This window comes from Gracilinanus agilis, chromosome 5, assembly GCF_016433145.1.
Source record: "Gracilinanus agilis isolate LMUSP501 chromosome 5, AgileGrace, whole genome shotgun sequence".
Classification (NCBI taxonomy): domain Eukaryota; kingdom Metazoa; phylum Chordata; class Mammalia; order Didelphimorphia; family Didelphidae; genus Gracilinanus; species Gracilinanus agilis.
Window position 1 is genome coordinate 41,774,952 of NC_058134.1, and position 20,612 is coordinate 41,795,563.

General features: G+C 36.0%; 2 protein-coding genes across 2 annotated transcripts in view; one reads left to right on the forward strand and one right to left on the reverse strand.

Annotated features, from left to right (window-relative positions):
* The window catches only part of ACAD11 (acyl-CoA dehydrogenase family member 11), a 99,197-nt gene that overhangs the window by 20,686 nt on the left and 57,899 nt on the right, over nt 1-20,612 (reverse strand). The gene's annotated exons all lie outside the window — the stretch shown is intronic.
* Nucleotides 9,513-12,383, forward strand: ACKR4 (atypical chemokine receptor 4). Its single transcript, XM_044678417.1, has one exon. It carries the CDS (start codon nt 9,640-9,642, stop codon nt 10,690-10,692), a length of 1,053 nt encoding a protein of 350 aa, XP_044534352.1. The 5' UTR covers nt 9,513-9,639; the 3' UTR covers nt 10,693-12,383.

A 20,612-nucleotide genomic window follows, 5' to 3' on the forward strand; every position in this document is an offset into this window, starting at 1 on the left:
GTTACAGCCTCTTCACTGCCCTGGGAAGGTGTGGGTTCCCTCTCACAGGTCATCCAAGCAGACACGAGTTCTTGTAATGAGGAAACTTGTTTTGGTGTAGGTTCAACCACTGACCAGTGAGGTTCCTTCTGCCTCTGAGACTCTGAGACCATTGAGCAAAATCATTCTCAAACATAAATGGTGATAGACGGGATACAGATAGTCTGGGGGTCAAATGAAGCACAGCACATGGATTCAAACTCCCCAGGATACCCTGTCACTGGATTTTTTTTTTAAACCCTTACCTTTTATCTTGGAGTCAATACTGTGTGTATTGGCCCCAAGGCAGAAGAGTGGTAAGGGCTAGGCAATGGGGGTCAAGTGATTTGCCCAGGGTCACACAGCTGGGAAGTGTCTGAGGCCAGATTTGAACCTAGGACCACCTGTCTCTAGGCCTGACTCTCAATCCACTGAGCTATCCAGCTGCCCCCTGTCACTGGATTTTTAAGGTGGTAAGATTTGTTATGAAATGATAAAGTTTTCATACACACACACATGCAAAAATAACAATGCTATATCTAATTTAAATGTTTCCCTTAAGAAAAAAATCATTTTGGTGCCTTTAGGAAAATAAAGACCTTACTTTCAGTCTTGACAGAAGAGTGATAAGAGCTAGGCAATGGAGGTAAGTGATTTGCTCAGGATCACATAGCCTACAAGCATCTGAGGCCACATCTGAACCCAAGTCCTCCGGATTCTAGTCCTAGCTCTATCCACTGGGCCACCTAGCTTCCGCTTTTGTCTTTTAAAAATAAAATTTCAGAAAACTTATGTGAAAATTTGTTATTACATGCAATTGGCAAAATAAATAAATAAATAAAAATAAAATAAAATAAAATAAAATAATACTTATAAAAATGTAGTATCATGGAATCATGGAATTTAAAGGTACCTCAAAAGGTCACTTAGCACAGCTGTCCACCCTTAATTAAGCAGGCTCACGTCTATATTGTACCTAAGCTATAGCAACGAAAGTCTTAGTCTGAAGATTCTTTAAAAGATTCCAAAAACATAGTCAAGACACCTTTCTACAAGTTCATTTTCTCTATGATTGTTCGTTCTTATAATAACTTTTCTTATAGTAGAAAGAAATGATTAAGTTGGGAATAAATGAATGAATGAAAGAACATTTTTTAAGTACTTACTATGCGGACTAGGGAATAAAGAGCTGACAGCCTTGAAGCCAGGAAGAACTGAATTCAAGTTTTATCTCTTTCTGGCTGTATCCCTTGCCCTCCCTGGGCTCTCAGCCACTCTCTAAGACCTCAGGTTTCTGAGAAGGTCTGATCTGGATTGGGAGAGGGAGTTTCCTCATCAAGGAATTTTCCATACTGCCTGGTTCGGGAAGCAGTCTGAGGTCTCACCAGAGCTCCTTCAAGGCCAGGTCAAAAGGCAAAATCCCCCTCACAGGAAGTTACCATCAGATTTAAGAGATAGTTCGTTTCGTCACTTCCTATGTCCACCCGCCAGTTCGGTGTGAACAAATGACAGTCTTAACTTTGTTTCAGACTGCCTGGGGGCAGTCACTTGTTTCTGATCTGTCACTAGCACATGTGGGTCATAGACCTCCCCCTTCCCCGCTTAATTCTAAGTTGGGTGGAGTGACATATTCCTGGTAGCTAAAGTCTAAAGAATGATTAAGGGTGAGCTAATTCCATTTACACAATACCAACGAGACAGGTGAAGTCCCCATCCCTATGGCTTCCTTCTCTGGTAAGCTCTGTGGATACAAATAGGAAAGGAAAGATGTCTCTGCCTTCTACAAACTTGTATTCTGATAAAGAAGGTACTACCTATAGGGCAGTGATAGCCAGCGAGTGGTATTTTGGTTTGGAAATCTATAGGGATGATGAATGGATCTAAAGGGGATTAGATTTTGAACTGGAAAGAACTAGAAAGGGGTGTGTGTGTGTGTGTGTGTGTGTGTGTGTGTGTGTGTGTGTGTGTGTGTGTGTGTGTGTGTNGTGTGTGTGTGTGTGTGTGTGTGTGTGTGTGTGTGTGTGTGTGTGTGTGTGTGAAGTCTGGGCTCAAGGCTAGCTGTAGTGAGCAATTAAAGCAAGCACCAATGGGGACCAGAAGTCCCCAGAGCAGCCTCTGGACTGGAAAGGTTAAAATTAACCCAGCAGTTTATATAATCTTCAGGAGACTTTGGAATCAAAGGTGGCCAGTGATGGGGAAGGTGTTAGGAGGAACATGTGGGATGGCATTACCGAAACTGTGAGCTTCTTTCAGTGACACACACTCTGCTAAGCAGCTCCCTGACAGTTAACTTTAAATAATAATGTTCTATGATGCTATACTGTTGCAGACAATAGAAAAAACACAATCACAGATCACACAGATCAACAGGAAAGATTCTCACATTATGACAGAGGATTTCTATTGGAATTTAAAGGGATTTAAAGGGAAAAGATTTCCCCAGTAAGCTATCTTTCCATCACAATGTACTTTATGGGTGGGAAACTGTCACTTATACGGATAGAGTGTTTGATTTACTGAACCTCATTCTCATCTGATAAAGTATATCTTTCTAAGCATCTAAGTGAAAGAAGGCAGTGTGGTAATCAGATGGAAGATATCTTTGGCGTCATGAAATCCCAAGTTCACTTTTGGTTTTGGATGCTAACTATCCATGTGACTGTGGGAAAGTCCTTTCAGTATCTGAGGCCATTCTGTGGATGTTGGTGACTAGCGTTAGTTGAGAGTCAACTCCCCATGCTGAGAAAATGGTGGGTCTGGGGGGGAAACTGTCTAAGCCTTAGTGGTGTTCCAGTTCAGCTCCCTTGTGATCCAGATGAGAAACGTGGGCTCAGAGAAGTTAAATCCTGAGCCTAGAATCTTTGTCTCCCAGGAATTTCACCCAAGACTCCTTTCCTCATGCTGTGTGACCTGTTCAAAGTTTAATGGGTATAGCTGGCCAGAAGTCAAGAAGAGGTTGTAGTGATAGGGAGGGAAATACATTCCAATAAATGTGCTCATCAGCTGTCACTGAGGGGAGAGGGTGGCCACCTGCCTCATCACCACCACCACCGGCCAATTATCATCAAAGAGCAAATAATGCAGAGGTCCCAGGTGGCTGCACCCAAACCCTACCACCACTCTCAAAGCCATCATCTGGAAACACTGTGGCACAGTCACAAAAGTAATGGACTTTTCTACTAACCCAAACGCAATGACAATCCAGAGGACCTGAGAAAGAAGCTCTCCACATCCAGAGAAAGGACTGTGGGAGCAGAAACAGAAGAAAAACAACTGCCTGATCATGTGGTTTGATGGGATAGGACAGGGCTTTTGGCTTTAAATGATCACTCTATTGCAAATATGAAAATATGGAAACAGGTTTTGAACAATGACAAGTGTATAAGCCAGTGGAATTGCTCATCAGCTCTGGGAGAGGGGAGGGAAGAGAGGAGGGAAAGAACATGAATCATGTAACCATGGAAAAATATTCTAAATAAATAAGTTAATTTTTTAAAAAAGCATCATCTGGGGAGGTGGCTCCTGTGGAGACGGGGAAGCCATTCTGACCAACTGCCAAATGACTCTTACTCCCAGGACACTTAAGCCACTCGAAGCAGCCAGGCCTCACATTGGGTGCTGCCAGGAAGGTCGAACCACCATCACCACCTTGACTGCCGTTTCTCGCCAGTCTCTGCCCCAGGACCCTGAAGCCAAAAGCTTTGGGAAAAGCAATGCTTTTGTCTGAGTGTCAACCGGCTCAGCATCAGAAATGGGTCTAATTTTATCAGTGGAAACACCAGGAAAGAAGAGGCAGGGGCATTTACTTGGCTGCTGCGCCCAGAGGACCACGAGACCTTTCCATCCGATTTGTATCCGAAACCTTCCCTAGGGATTGCCTCCCCAGCTAGAACATGAGTTCCTTGAGGGCGCCGGCTGTCTGACTTCGGGTTATATTCTGACTTTTCTACTGCTTTAGCACAATGCTTTATACAATTGGTGAATGCTGGGCACTTCAGGAAATATAATAATGAATAAGAAAGTCAAGGCAAATCAACTAACATTTATTGAATACCTACTAGGTGCCAGGCACTGGGGTAAAAGCGCAGGAAATCCAAAGAAAGGCAAAATCCAGGCTCTGTTCTCAAGGAACTCATGTTCTTAACATGCAAACATGTATGTACAAACAAGATATACAACTAGTACCAAACTAATGTGAATAATTAATTCTGAAAAATAGTTGCATTATTTGAATTCATATACTATTTGAAGTTATAATTATTTAGAAAATGTAATTGGCTTCAATCCAATGGAAACATGCAATTAAAATTTATAAAGATAAAATTTTAATCTGTTAACATAACAGTAAATGATAAAGAGAATATATTTCTATTCAAGTTTATTTTAAGAAGTAGTTGTAGATAGCAAAATTTTTAAAAATTAAAAAATGAATGAATAGCATATTTAAAGATAAGCCTACACTCATGATAGAATTAAAGTGTCATTATTATTGCTAAAAATGTTTTAGCAAGGGGGCAGCTGGGTGGCTCAGTGGATTGAGGGTCAGTCCTAGAGACAGGAAGTCCTGGGTTCAAATTTGACCTCAGACACTTTCCAGCTGTGTACCCTGGGCAAGTCACTTAAGCGCCATTGCCTAGCCCTTACCATGCTTCTGCCTTAGAACCAATACACAATATTGATTTTAAGATGGAAGGTAAGGATTAAAAAAAATATTTTAGCAGTTTATACTGAACCACTCTCTTTCTTCAAACCTTCATACATATTTTGGCAAGTACAGAGAGCTTCATCTACCTTCCTTGAATCCAAATGCCCACATTCTCTCATAATGAACCAAGTAGAGTTGCATGAAATGGAGGATTGTCTAAAATCAATAATGCTTGTGATATTATTGCTCTTGCAATATTTTTCAACAGCTGAAAAAAATTTGAAAATTCATCTTTAGTTGCCCAGGCTTTCTTATTTGACTGCCAAAGAAATAGAAATGTTAGTAGTCTCCGAGAGCATGCAGATTTTGAAACCGACAAACAAGCTTTAGTTTTAATTTAGAATCTCCTTTTGCTTTATCTCCCTATAAAACCAAAGCACTCTTTAGACACTTTAAATCCAGGTTGAGTTTTTCTTTCTTAGAAATGTAGTAACTTCTAGAAGACATCAATTTCCAGAATAATCCTGTTTCATAAACACATTACAAATTTGTTTATTGATGCCTCTACCTCCTTCAATTATTTTCTTCAAAATATCAGAAATATTTAGCTGCCACATCTTCATTTGTACTATCTGCCTCTCCAATTTGATATTATGCAAATGAACTCGGTTTTCAAGCCTACGAACCAACTGACTCTTGCAATCAAAGTTTTTTCACTGTTGACTTCATTTTCATTTTCTTTCACTGTCTTAAATCAATGCAAAACATTTTTCTGACTGGCTGCTTTACTAAGAGGATGTGGTTTTGATGGCCATCTTCAGCCCATATGGCTGAAAGATGCCCCATTTCCATCACTGTAATGCTTCTATTCCTTGTGGTGGTTTGCAAACCACAAGAAGCTCATGTGACTTTGTCTTTCTTTTATTTCATCTTCATGTTTTATAATATTCCACATCACAGATTCAGCCCATCTTGACATCTTGTTCTTTTGATAGAATTACTATGACCAACCTCATGTTGTTCAAATTATATCGGCTTGTTGTTCTAATGTAAAAACAAGCCTCTTCCTTTCTGTATTGGCATTCTTCCTGTTGACTATTGTGTGAAGGGCTCTTTTAAAAACATTTATTATGACTGTAGGATTAAGGTACACAGCATATCGTATCCATGCAAGATGATAGGCAAATGCAGACTGATGAGAAAGCATGTTTAAAAACTTAGACCAACTTCCAAGCAGTGCATTAATAAAATTTTGGCAAGCATTAAAGGTGGCCTGATGTCAATTTGTAATTCACACCAAATCTAATTTCACATTATTCAAATCTCATTCATTTCAATCTAGTTGTTCATAGGTTAAATTGGAGATAATGTTTGGGGAAGTCACCTAATTAATGGGGATCAGAAAAAAAAAGAGGGTGGCCTTTTAGCTGGGACTCGAAGCCAGACAAGACAGGAGAAAGAGGGGAGGAGGAAGAGAATTCCAGGCATGGAGGAGACAGATAATGAAGATGCACCAAGTCAGGAGGTGGAGTATCTTCTGTGAGGAACAGCAAGGAGGCCAGTGTTATGGGATAGCAGAGGGAGATGAGTGGAGGGGAGAAAGGTGTAAAAATACTAGAAAGAGGAGTGAGGGGACCAGTTCCTAAGAACATTAAAAACCAGAGGATTTTATATTCAATATCGGAAATAATAGGGAACCACTGGAGTTTACTCGACAGAGGGACAACATGGTCAGACATAGGATTTCAGAAAATCAATCTGACAACTACATGGAGAACAGACTAGATTGTGAAGAGACGAGGCAGGGAGTCCAGTAGTCCAGGCATGAGATGATACAGGCCCGCAACTGCACAACCTTTTATTCTCAAGCTTATAAAACATCTTTTCCCCTACATTTTGTAATCCAGATAAACTGGCTTTCCTTGGACACTCCACACACCTCAAGACCTAGTACTAGCTATTGCCCTATGCCTAGGATTCTACCCTTCCTCACTTCTACTTTTCTTTCTTCAAGACACAACTCAAACACCACCTTCTTTAGGGGTTGATAAACTATGGACTTCAAGTAAACATTGAAAATAGAGTTTTATTCTATTTTAAAAGTTAAAAATTTTCTTTGCTCCTGGGTCACAAAAAGATTTAGCCCCGGCCTTAGCTTGCTCATCTGTGCCATATGAAGCCCTCCTTGATCCCTGCCAACTGCTGGTATTCTCCCTTCCAAGCTACCTCTTATTTTAAACTATTATGTACTTAATAATATCATTATTTTCACATTTATTCTGAAGGTATTTATGTTTGCAGTTGTCTTATAGAGAAGGCATTATTTCATTTTTGTCATTTTGTATCCCAAGTGCCTAGCCCAGTGCCTGGGAAATGGTGAGTGCTTTATGAATGCTTGGTGACGGGTGAAGTCAGAAAAAGGCAAAGACTCTGGATGATATGATTAAAAATGCAATGCAAAATCAAAATATTAAACTCTACCAAATAACTGTTTAAGAGTTAATATTAGACACAAAAATAACTTTTTTGAGAGTTTACTTTCAATTGCAATTATTTCCTTTTCTCAGGCATCAGACAACTATTGCAGAAACATAGAAGTTTCCTTGTAAAAAGAGAGAAATATCATTTAATGCTCTAAAGGCATGCATGTAATTTCATTTGCCCTGATGTTCCTTGAGTGAATTTTTATTTTAGTCTTTCAGTTACTCATCTGCAGGTACTTGTATTTTGGCAGCAGGAGTATATTTAAAAGGTTTGAATTTTTTTCAAATGAGAGGGTATTCCCTCAAATCCATTTCCTGAAAAACTTAGCTATGTGGGATATATATTAGCATGTAACAATAAAACAAAATGTGTTGCAAATTCTTCTGAAGTTTGTTTCCTGGAATATAATTTAAAAAAAAATCTCATGTAAACGAAAGCTCACTTGGCTACAAAACCTAGAGGCGTGGTGTTAAACAGAACAAAAGTGGAATAAATTAGACTGAGACGACTTAGTCTTCTCTCCTTCTACACAAGACACTGCTCTGCCGCTTTCTGGAACAGGTCAGTTATTTCCTATTCATTGCAACTCCAATAGGCACTTTGAAAGCCTGCAGATATTTTCATTTGCATACTTAAAAGAGGATGACTTTACCAAGGGATTTAAAAAACTTGAAGTCAAGAGACAGGGTCATTTGTAAAAACAATTCTATTCTTCAATTTTAAAATAAAGATTCAAAAAGATCAGTGGCAGAATAAAAAATATTTTTTGTTTGTTTTACAGTTTTAGTGATTTTTATAAGCAACATCTGCCACCAAATAGTCTTCTTTTTATGTATACTTTCCAGTCCTGCTTCAATGATTTTAGGAGTATTAAAACTGCAACTTTTTGAAGATAGTATTTCCTGTATGTTCTATCTGTTTTTTCCCTCAAGGTTTCTTTGAATAGAATTAATATTCATTTTTTATGCTGTGTTGCTAAATGTTACACTAGAAAAAGATGAAGAATAGAAATATAAGTAATTTTTTCAATGACTTTAAAGGTAAAATAGTTAAACTCATGAATACCTGGGAATTTCATAAGAAAAGTAGTTTATATTTCTATAGCCCTTCCTCCTAAGAGATCTATTGTACTCAACTTTCTATATTCAAAAAGTAGGACAAATGTAAGACTTTTCTTTTGAAAGAAAAAATTGAGATGTCTGTGCCCCTTACTTTTAGAATTGTACTTTCATTGTTTATTATATAGAGCTATTATCTGGAAATCTACAAAGAATGGGATCATTCTTTTTAAACCAAACACTGAAAGCTACTATAGTTTTTGTTCTTTAAGAACATTATATTTCCAAATGGCCAAGCACATTTATAATAGATTACCATTGGAAGAGAAGTATCTGGCCAAACGGTTTCTAACAGGCGCTAATACCTCCTGAACAGACACCAAAGTAATTCTGTAAAAATGATTTGTGTGCTTTTTTCAGTCTGGCTGCTGGGAGATGAATTTAACTAACCTCAGCTGACAGTTATTTTGAGATCATCTATTAGAACTACAAACTAGTAGTGGTGGGAGAATTCTATAAGAGCTTGTGATATTTCTTCATTTATGTGTGTGAATGGACTCTGCTAAGAGCTGGCTCCATTTTCAGTTTTTACTTTTCTTAAATGGATTTCTCTCATGCTTTTGCTTAGTAAAAAAAGTCAATAACATATTTATTCCATTTCCCCAATACAAATTAAGGCATATTTCCAATCTCTCTAATAGTCATCAAAAAAGAAGAAAAGTATAAAATAGGGGCAGCTGGGTAGCTCAGTGGATTGAGAGCCAGGCCTAGAGATGGGAGGTTCAAATCCGACCTCAGACACTTCCCAGCTGTGTGACCCTGGGCAAGTCACTTGACCCCCCATTGCCTACCCTTGCCACTCTTCCACCTATAAGTCAATACACAGAAAAGGGTTTAAAACAAAAAAAAAAGTATAAAATAATTGTTTCTGTGGATATATACTTAACATGGGCACCATGAAGTTAATTAAGCCCACTTAAAAAAAAAGTAATTCCATTCTGTGCTGACTTACCTCATAGTCAGTTTCTGGCAAGACATCGATATCATTTATTCACTAATTATTGGCTATGGAATTAGCAGAAGCCTTTTTTTTCTTTTCTTTTCTTTTTTTTTTTAACCCTTATCTTCTGTCTTGGAATCAATACTCTGATTGGTTCCAAGGCAGAAGAGTGGTAAGGGCTAGGCAATGGGGGTTAAGTGACTTGCCCAGGGTCACACAGCTAGGAAGTATCTGAGGCCAATTTTGAATCCAGGACCTCCTGTCTCTAGGCCTGACTCTCAATCCACTGAGCCATCCAGCTGCCCCCTCCCCCTATTTTCTTATAAATATTAAGGAATAAAAATTAAGTTAAATAAAAAACAGGTTTTCTTTTGTAAAGTATTCCAATAGACTAGTAATATCCTATTATTGAATCTACATTCTAGATTGTGGCTATGGATCTGGAACACAATCAGTCAACAGATTACTATTATGAGGAAAATGAAGTAAATGGCACTCAGGATTACAGTCAGTATGAAATACTCTGTGTAAAAGAGGAGGTCAGAAATTTTGCCAAGGTATTCCTGCCTACCTTTTACACAGTGGCCTTTATTGCTGGAATTGCAGGGAACTCCACGGTAGTAGCTATCTATGCCTACTACAAGAAGCAGAAAACCAAGACTGATGTGTATATCATGAATCTGGCAGTAGCAGATTTGCTTCTGCTCATCACTTTGCCATTTTGGGCAGTGAATGCAGTGCATGGATGGGTGCTGGGGATACCAATGTGCAAACTGACTTCAGCTTTGTTCACCATAAACTTTGTCTCTGGAATGCAGTTTCTGGCCTGCATCAGCATAGACAGATACTCTGCCATAACTGAAGTCCCGGCTCATCAAAGACTTGGAAGACCGTGTTGGATTATTTGTTTGGGCGTTTGGCTCATTGCGATATTGCTGAGCATACCTCAACTTGTTTTTAATACAGTCAATGACAAGAAGAGATGCCTGCCTATATTCTCCCACCACCTAGGCACAACAATTCAGGCGTCCATTCAGATCCTGGAAATCTGCATTGGGTTTGTATTACCCTTTCTCATAATGGGAATTTGCTATTCTGTAACTGCCAGGAAACTCATCAAGATGCCCAATGTGAAGAAATCTCGGCCTCTGCAGGTTCTACTGGCAGTGGTGGCTGTCTTCATAGTCACTCAGCTGCCATACAACATAGTCAAGTTCTGGCAAGCCATAGACACCATCTATTCTCTGATTATTGACTGTGAAATGAGCAAGCGCATGGATGTGGCCATACAAATCACAAAAAGCTTGGCGCTTTTTCATAGCTGTCTCAACCCAATCCTATATGCTTTTATGGGCTCCTCTTTTAAAATGCACATTACCAAAATGGTGAAGAAATATGGCTACTGGAGAAGACAGAGACCAAATCCAGAAGATATTCCCTTTGATTCGGAAGGTCACACAGAGCCAACCAGTACTTTTAGTATCTAGCAGGCAAAATGATCTTTGTTTAAAGGGGTGCATGATGCTGCTCAATGTATTCCAACATGGGAGAACACATATATACTTATCAGAGACTCAAATTTCAGTGTGGGACACTAAGACCTATGTCTAGACAAGACGGTTTTGTGTTTTGAAGCAAAACATAGCATAAACATATAAGCCAAGTTCCCCTTTGTGACATCCAAAAGTCCAGCAGTACACTAAATAAATTAAAACAATAACAACAACTACCAGAGGAGGAAAGGAAGAAATCCCTACAGAAAACCAAACAGAGACCTTGTAAATGAACAAGCAAAGAAAACTCCTACGGTAATAAAAGAGACATCATAGAGTAAGAGAATGCTAAGAGAAATCTCTAAATGTAGGGAATAATTCTGCAGAGGACTAGAATCACAGAAAGGGAAACAATACATAGACAACAACATTAAGAATTGTTGGAAGGCCTAGTAAAAGAATCAAGGGAAGATATAAAGAATGAAATTAAGGCTCTCAATGAAAAACTCAAAATGAGAATGGATGGCTTGGAACAGAAGATGGAAAATCTTTGCCAAGCAGGAGATACCTAGAAAAAAGAAAAGAGGGGACAGGGTTCAAAATTTCTAAGATGTAACAGTTATTATAGTGAAGTTAAAATCTTTTCTGTGAAGTGAGATCTCTTCAATCAAATACAAAAAACCTACACATTCTCCAGAAAAGCACAACACTAACAAAGAGAAAAACTATGATACCTTAATATAGTCAATGCAGCAGAAAAGGGGATTTACTCATTACATAGAACCAACCAAATGAACAAACAAAAGCCTTAAGAAAATAAGAAAAGCTAATAGAAACTTATCCAGGAACAAAATCAGGAGTAGGAGGAATGACAGTTAAATATAAAATGCTGAGGTCAGCAAAGGTGGACACTAAGAAGACTGCAAGCACTGAGGGGAACATAGCCAGAGGACTCAAATAAATAAAGGCAAGCCCAGAGCTGGGCAGCCTTTAACCTCCCATAGTCTCTGAGAGCTCTAGCCTGGAAGACCCAGGACAGTCAATCATACCCTGTCCCACAGGACCAGAAGACCTCAGTGCTATAATGAGGTATCCACAGCTGGGGTATAAGCACTCTAGAAACATGGATTAGGAAGGGAACCAGAAAAAGAGGCAAACCTCCTTTTTAGGAGATTAATCCACATAAATCAAACTCTCAGTATTTGTAGCTACAGACATTGCCGTACCATTGTCAGCCTTGAAAAATCTCAGCATTCTGTACAAGGAAGATGTAGGTGAGCTTGAGACCTATTGGCCCATGTATATGAGATGAGTGTGATCTACAATGATTTTACAAATAAAAATCAGATGGCTTACAGTTCCATCCAAGTATGTTGGAGCAGTCAGACTCTAACCCCGACAAAAGTCCTAGTTTAGGAAGGAAAGTTTGAAATATGAATAAATAGAAGAAAATATTTACAACAAAAGACAAACATATATAAATAAAACACCCAGGGACATTCACTTTAAAGCCTAATGGAAAAGACTAATTTTACAATGCCAACAGATAGGCAAGTGTCTCAGATAGAGTTATGCTTGCCCACAAAGTCTATTAGAATTTCTGGCAGAGATGAAACAAGAAATGGGATATTATAAATTAAATTAGAATTTAAGAGGAAAGAATTGGAAGAAGAATGAACAGCTCGGTAAAGAAGATAAAAATATTTTTACTTTCTCTTATTTTTTCAATTACATGTAAAATAATATTAATGTTTTCTGACATTTTGTGATTTGGATTCTCTCCTTTGTAATATGCAGAAATGAGTAGCCATTTCTGGGGGTAGAAGTTGGCAGTTGCCACTTTGGAACACAGAACCTGGCAGAGCACCCAGGGTGTGAGCCAGGGTGACAGTTAAGGACGGGGTATAAAAGGGGGTCCTCAAACCCCTGGGAGCTTCACTTCTCTGACTCACCTGGAGGGTTAGGGAAGAGGGGGTTTGGGCCCCAGGGAGGTTTGGGAGTGAGTTTCTGTTAGGCAGGTAGGGACTAATGCCATTATTAGCCAATATTCAATACTTCCTTGGCATAGACAACATCCTTACATTACTAGCTAACAAGAACAGCTACAACCAAGAACAGCAGCTTCTGACCCAGGGGCTTGCCAGCCTCTGGGCTCAGCAACAAGCAACAGAGTTGGGATCTGCCCTCAAGGCTTTCTCATACTCTGCACCTAGGGAACATCAACCAGAGTTTCAAGATTAATTAACACCAACGATTTAGGCAAGCTCTTAGGGTTTCTTTTTACCCACCTTCCTACCCCTTACCTTCCCTCTATTTAATTACAAATAAAATCTTGGTTAACCTTAAGCCTAAACAATCTTGGAGCCTTGCTTACCTTACCATCAAGCATCTAATCATTAGCAGTCAGATCCAAATTATGTTAGTTCAGCAATCCTTTCCAGGCCAGTTTATCATCTTCAATTCAAGGTTTCAGGAAGTCTCTAGCTGCTTCCTGGAAACATTTCTAACTGACTGGTTGGATTGGTTCCAAGCCAATCCAGCTGTAGCTGTGGCAGAGAATCTTGGGCTTAAAGGAGTCCTGACTCTGCTGGTGTGGGAGGTTATCTAATTCACATACAGCCATGGTTTGGGACTCTCTCTCTAAATCATATACCATCATCAACATCTGCATAGGCCCCCTTGGCTGCTTCTAACAGTTCCCATATAACACCTTCCTTCCCCTGCCTCTGAGATACAAAATCTCATACCAATAACAGACCCCTTGGAAATGAGAATAGACAGAACAGAAATAAAGGACTCCAGGAGAAAGAAGAACTATTAAAATAAAGTAAAAAGAATTTTTAAAAGGAAGAAACTTTAAGGTACTGTCTATCAAAAACAACTGACCTAGATACCAGATCATAGAGCGTTAATGACCAAAAAAGTTTGTATATTTTATTTCAAGTAGTAATACAAGAAAACCACCCAAGGCAAAGTGAAAATAGAAAGAATTCACTAATCACCTCCTAAAAGAAACCCTAAAATAAAAATTCCCAGGAACTAAATCCAGAGTTTATAGGTTAAGAGTAAAAAAAATTGTGTACAGCCAGGAGGAAAAAGTTCAAATACCAAGGTACTATGGTGAAGGTCATCCAAGATTTGGCAGCTACCATTGTAAAGGACAGAAAAGTTTTGACTATGATATTTCAAACACCAAAAGATAAAGACCTATAAGAAGAACAATTTGCCTGGCAAAACTGAATATAATCCTACAGGCAAAAAATTATTTTTAATTAAATAGAGGAACATTCATAATGAAAAGAAAAAAAGATCTTTGAAAACACAGAAGTCAAGAGAAACTAGAAAGTACTGGAGGAACTGGAAAGGAATATACAGTGAAGAAATGTTTGCATTATAAAAGGGAGAGGAGAAGCAAATATTTGCTTAGAATTCTAATATCTTCAAAAAATAAAGAAGAGAGTTAAGTTAAATAGGAGAGCTAAAGGATTTTTTTTAAATGATCTCAAGGGAAGGAAAAGGAGGGATGGGTTGGAAAGGAATACATTAGGAGGAAAAAAGGGAGAGAAAAGAGATTAGAAAAGGCTATATTTGCATGGAGGAAGAGGTGGGGAAGCATTTGCACCTCAACTGGACAAAGGATGGTTGAAAACACACACACACACACACACACACACACACACACACACACCTGTTAGGTATAGAAAAACATCAAACTCAATAGGAAAAGGGAGGGTAGAGAAGAGGAGGGATTCAAGAGAGGATAGTATAAAGGAATCAATATTAGTTATAAGCAAATGGCACTACAATTTTGAAGTGTAGATTGGGAAGAAAGGTCAAAGAAAAAGAGAAAGGACAAAAATCTCTGAGTGGGGTCTGGGCACAGAGGAGAGAAAGGGAATGCTGTATATCATTCACTAGTACTGAGGACACTTTTTTTCCTCTCTATTTTCTTCTTTGTAAAGAGGGAGATAGGGGAAGGAGAAGAAAACAGAGAAGAGCATAGAATGGAGAGAAATACATGATTACTAATCATTACGAAAAACATGAATAGGAGAAGCTTGTCCATAAAACAGAAAAGGAATGCAGAACAGATTAAAAAGCAGAATTCAACAATATGCTATTTACAAGAAACAAACTTGAAATATAAAGATTCAAATAGTTAAAATAAGGGGCTATGGTATAATTTGTTATGTTTCAGTTGAACTCGAAAAAGCTAGAACAGCAATCATGATCTTAGACAAGACAACAGTGAAGATAGACATGAATAAGGAATGAAAAGAAAAGTACATGATACTTAAAGACTTAATAAACAATGAATTAATATTGAATCTTAAGTATGTTTAAGTACTGAGTAATAATATGTAATTATAGGAAAAGTTCATTGATTTACAAGAAAAACTATCATAGTTGGGGACATTAATGTTTATTTCAGATTTAGACAAACCTCATAAAGAAGTTAAGAATCTGAAGAGAACTTTAGAAGAGCTAGATATGATTGATCTTTGGTGATTACCGAATGGGAAAAGAAATACACATATTTCTCAGCTATGGATGGCACACTTACAAAAATTAACCAGGTATTGCTGCATTGTAATCACAAAAGTGTGGAAAAGCAGAAATACTTAGAACATTCTTTCTGGAGCACAATATAAAATAAATTATGTAGGTCCTTGGAAGAAGTATTAATACTTAATCCTAAAGAATTCATGTGTCAAAGAAATAAAAATAACAGAAAGTTTCATCAAAGAAATTAACTCTAATGAGAACATAGCAAAGCTGTTAGAAATCAGGCAAAACAGTTCTGAGGAAAAAATTTAAATGCCTAAAAATTTTTAACACTAGAAAATCTAAACACTTTCATCAATAAATAAGAGAAAGAATAGATAAGTGTATTGGGTATGAAACAAATAATTAAAAAAATCAACTAGAAAAGCAATACCATAGAAATTGTAAAAATCAGAGAAAAGATTTTACAAATAATTAAACTGGTAAATTAAGCAAGAAGCTATTTTTTAAAATAAATTAAATAAACACTTAACTGAATAACAGAATAGAAAGTTGTTATTTGTTTAAAAAACAAAAAAAGAAAAGAAAAAACACCATAAATGGAGAAGAAATAAAAGAAATTATTGGAAACAATTCTGCCCAATTAAATGCCAACAAAAGTCACAATTTAAAAGAAATGGATGAATGTCTACAAAATTTAAAACATCTATATTATCATAACAAGAAGGAGAAATTTAAAAAAACCAATCTTAGAAAAACAAAACTTAAGCCAAGGAAAGTCAGATGAGAGAAATGAAACTGCAAATTAATACCACTAATGAATATCAATGCAAATGTGTTAAATAGCATGTTGTCAAGGAGGCTATAACAACATATGGGAAAGATTTATAGTATTATAAAGATTAGATTAAGTATAATATTGCTTCAAGATGAGGAAAACTATACACATAACAGATCATATTAGTAACAAAATAATCAAAATCACATAATTATGTCAATATATGTTAAAAAGCTTTTGACAAGATACAACACCCCTTTATGTCAAAAAGAGATAAATGCCCCTTTCCTAAATATATTAAATAGAATCTCTCTGAAAATGAAGAACCAGCATTATAGGGAATGGAGATCAGGTGTAATGCAAGGATGTTCATTATCATCATTTTGCTTAAAATAGTTCTAGAAATGCTAGCCACAGCAATATGACAAGAAAAAGAAATTGAAGGAATAAGCAGAAGCCCAGCAGAAACAAAACTATCATTTTTTTTTGCAGACACTTATTGAAAATGGTGATAAAAAATATACAAACTATTTAGGAATCCAGGAAATACATGACAATAAATTCAAACATTGCTTCCATAAATAAATACAGATATAAATAAGTGGAAAAATATTAATTATATGTTATTGGTCTCTGCTAATATTATAAAAATGACAACTGTATCTAAATTAATTTATCTCTTCAATGTCATACTAGTCAAAGGATCTAAAGACTACTTAATATAGCTAAGAAAAAATACTGACAAAATTCATTTGGGAAGACAAAGAGTCAATACTCTCAAAGAAAATAATGAAGAAAAAGTGGGAAGGGAAGGGTCCTAAAAGTACAAGTTCTCAAACTATATTTGCCCATATTAATAATCAAAACTACTTGGTACTGGCTTAAAAATAGAAAAGTCAATCTGTGGGATAGATTAGGTACTCAAGATAGACAACATATAGAAGCAACAAACATAGTAACAATGTTTGGTAAACCTAAAAACTGCAAATCTTGGTGGAAGGACTCTCTATTTGACTGAAATAAGTTCCAGATGGATATATAATCTCAATAAAAAATTCATATCATAAAATAAATAAGAGAAGCTAGGAAAAAGCACTTTTCATAACCATGAATATGGCAAGAGCTCATGTCCAGACAAGGGACAGAGAGGCTCACATAAAGTGAAATGGACAATTCTGATTGTGTAAAACTGAAAAGTATTTGCACACAAACAAAATCATTATTATTAAAATAGAAGGGGAACAGTTAACTGAGGGGAAAAAATTTGGCACCAGTTTCTAAGATAAAGGTTTGATATCCATAATACATAAAGAACTAATTTTGAGATACAAGAAAAAATGAGCTATTCTACAATATGTATAGTCATTTCATGAAAAGCCAGTTTTTCTTTTTTCTTTATAAAATTAATTAATTGAGAATTTTTTTTCCCATGGTACATGATTCATGATTTTCCTCACCCCTTTTTCTTCCCCTCCCCATCTGACAAGCAATTCACTGGGTTATATAGGTATCATTGTTCAAAATCTATTTCCATATTATTCATTTTTGCAATAGAGCAATCTTTTAAAACCAAAACCCGAAATCCCATACCCATATAAATAAGTGATAAATCATAACTTTTTCTTCTGCATTTCTGCTCCCATTTCTTTCTCTGGATAAGGAAAGCATTCTTTCTCATAAATTCCTCTGGATTGTCCCGGGTCATTGTGTTGCTGCTAGTAGAAAAGTCTATTACATTTGATTGGGCCATAACGTATCAGTCTCTGTGTACAATGTTTTTCTGGTTCTGCTCCTTTCGTTCTGCTTCAATTCCTGGAGGTCTTTCCAGTTCACGTGGAATTCCTCCAGTTCTTCATTCCTTTCCACACAATAATATTCCATCTCCATCAGATACCACAATTTGTTCAGTCATCCCCTGATGGAGGGACACCCCTCATTTTCCAATTTTTTGCCACTACAAAGTGCATAGGAAAAACCATTTTTTCAAAGGAAGAATTCCAAACTAGGAACATATGAAAAAATTTAAATTACTAATAGAAAAGTGCACATTAAACTATCTCATACTTATGAGATTGGTAAAGTTAACAAAAAGGAAAATTTGAATTGCTGATTGCCAGGAAGACAGGCACACTGCTACACAGTTGGTAGAATAGTGAAATGCTTCATCCATTTCGGAAAGTAATTTAGAATTATGCCCTCCGAATTATTAAATTGCACAAACTTTTTATCCTAGTAATACCAATTAGGCCTTCATAACATAAAAAGATCAAAGAAAGAGGTTAAGACCCATATGCTCACAAATATTTACAACAGTTCGTCTTAGAACAATGAGCTAGAAACAAAGAGGATCCCGATCAATCAGGGGAATGGCTGAATAAATGATGGTAAATGAATAAAATGAAATATTACTATGCCATAAGAATTAAAAAAAGGGAAGGTTTCAGAGACTGTGGAGACTTTTATAAACTGATGTAGAGTGAAGTAAACAGAAAGAGGAAAATATGACAATTGTACACAGTAATTTATATAATGATAACAACAGTGTAATGAAAACTATTTGGAAAGATTCAATAACTCTGATCAATGATCTCTACCCACCTCCTATTAGAAGAGTGATGATTTTAAGGTGCAGAATGATCTCTCCATTTTTGGAATAGCAAATGTGTACATTTGTTTTGCATGGCTATATTCTTGTTACAAGGATTATCATTTTTTTTTAATTTTGGGAAAGAAGTTTAAAAATAAGAAACAAAAAAGAAAGCATTTTTTGAACTCTGCAAAAAGAAATTACAGGCATAAAATAATTTTAAAGTGAGTAGAAGCCTGGTCTGTAATAGAGAAGGAAGCATGACTGTCTATTAAAAAAAGAAACCAAACAGGTTGGAGACTGTCTCAGGCTAAAAATAAATTTCAGCCAAAAGAAGAGCAGAGACAGACGACAGATAAAAATCTGGACTGGGAAGGGAAAAGGAAGGAAGGGGACTAGGATCTTATTGTTCCCAGTTCCTAGGGACAAATGGCAGCCATTACATACTTTCCCCCCTTCTTTTCAAGGAAGAAACATTATAAAGAGATTTGATGAAGAAAAAAAACCAATCTTAACAATCATAACTATAAACATGAATATGACAAATTAATTTATAAAGCAGAAAGAGTGGAAGAATAAATCAGAAAACCCTAGTGATTTGCTACATGTAAGAAATACTCTTAAAACATAAATATTTATACAAAAGTAAAATTAGGATCTGGAAAACTACATCTTGACTGAATCTGAAATAGCAATAGTGGAAATCATGACCTCAGACAAGGCAGTGGTTAAGATGAATAAGGTTAAGAGAATTACGTATGGAAACTATATGATACTTAAACACACTATGGAAAGTGAAATATAAAATTTAACTAAATATTCATCAAATGATGTACTACTTAAGTGTTTTAGGTAACTAAATTACAGCAAAACCTGGATAGTAAGAAAATAGTTGCAGGCAAATATTTCTCATTCCATTTCAAACATCTAACGGAAAGATAGGCAAGAAATTAAGGATTTGAATGGAATGTTAGATATGATAGCTCTGTAATGAATACTCAGCATGGAACTTTAAAAATGCACATAATTTTGCTCCATGCATTACATTTGCAAAATAAGATTATATTTTAGAACATAAAGAACTCACAAATAAATTTACAAAGGGAGAAATGCTAAATTCTTTACAGAACATATCACAAGTATGTTAACTGAACCTATTCATTTTTAAATAAAGATAGAACAATGTTATCCAGAATACTGAAAATATTTTTAAAAATCAGGAAAAAATTACATTAAAAACAATGGTATTGAGTGACAGATAAAGCTAAAAAAGGGAGGAAATCTTTATCTTTGCTTAAAAGATAATAAATTAAATATGTAACTAAAAATCTAGAAAAATTTCTACTATAAAACAAGTATAAAAAATGAAAATTCTAAAATCAAAAAAGAAACAATGGAACTGATACACTATGAGTTCTTAAAGTGAAAAGGTTTTTGTTAAATCAATAATATAAATTATTTAGTTTGCCAAAAGTGGAAAATTAAATGATTAAAAATAAAAACTAGAAGAAGGAGGAACTCATGAAAAATTGAAAAGAAACCAGAAGATACTATATCCATTTTTGATCAAAAAACAAAATCTTCCAAATGAAATTAATGGATTAAAAGTAAAAATTTCAAGTTAATGAAACAGGAAATAGGCAATATGAACAATCCAATCTCAGAAAAAAATTATTTAAGTCATAAAAAATTACCCAGGGGAAGGAACCCTGCTCCATATTTAGAAATTATTTCTTTCAAACATTTATTTATCTAATAACTTCTATGTTACATAAAGAAGGTATCTTACCAATTTCCTTCTATGAGGCAAAATGTGATCATGATACCCATCAGGAAGTGATAAAGCAGAGAAAGACAATACAGACAAATATCATTAATAAAATATTTGTAAATCTGTGAAATATATTATTAATAAAGAGGCTATAGTAATATATCCACAAAATTATTCATTATGATTAGGTTGAAGTTTTTAAGGGAATGTAGATAATGAAAATTAGGAAAACTAAAATGGCGATAACAAAAGTTATAAAATTATATCCTTAT

What these genes read in the sequence shown, in the direction of transcription:
- ACKR4 (XM_044678417.1), top strand. Translation starts at nt 9,640, where the DNA reads ATGGATCTGGAACACAATCAGTCAACAGATTACTATTATGAGGAAAAT.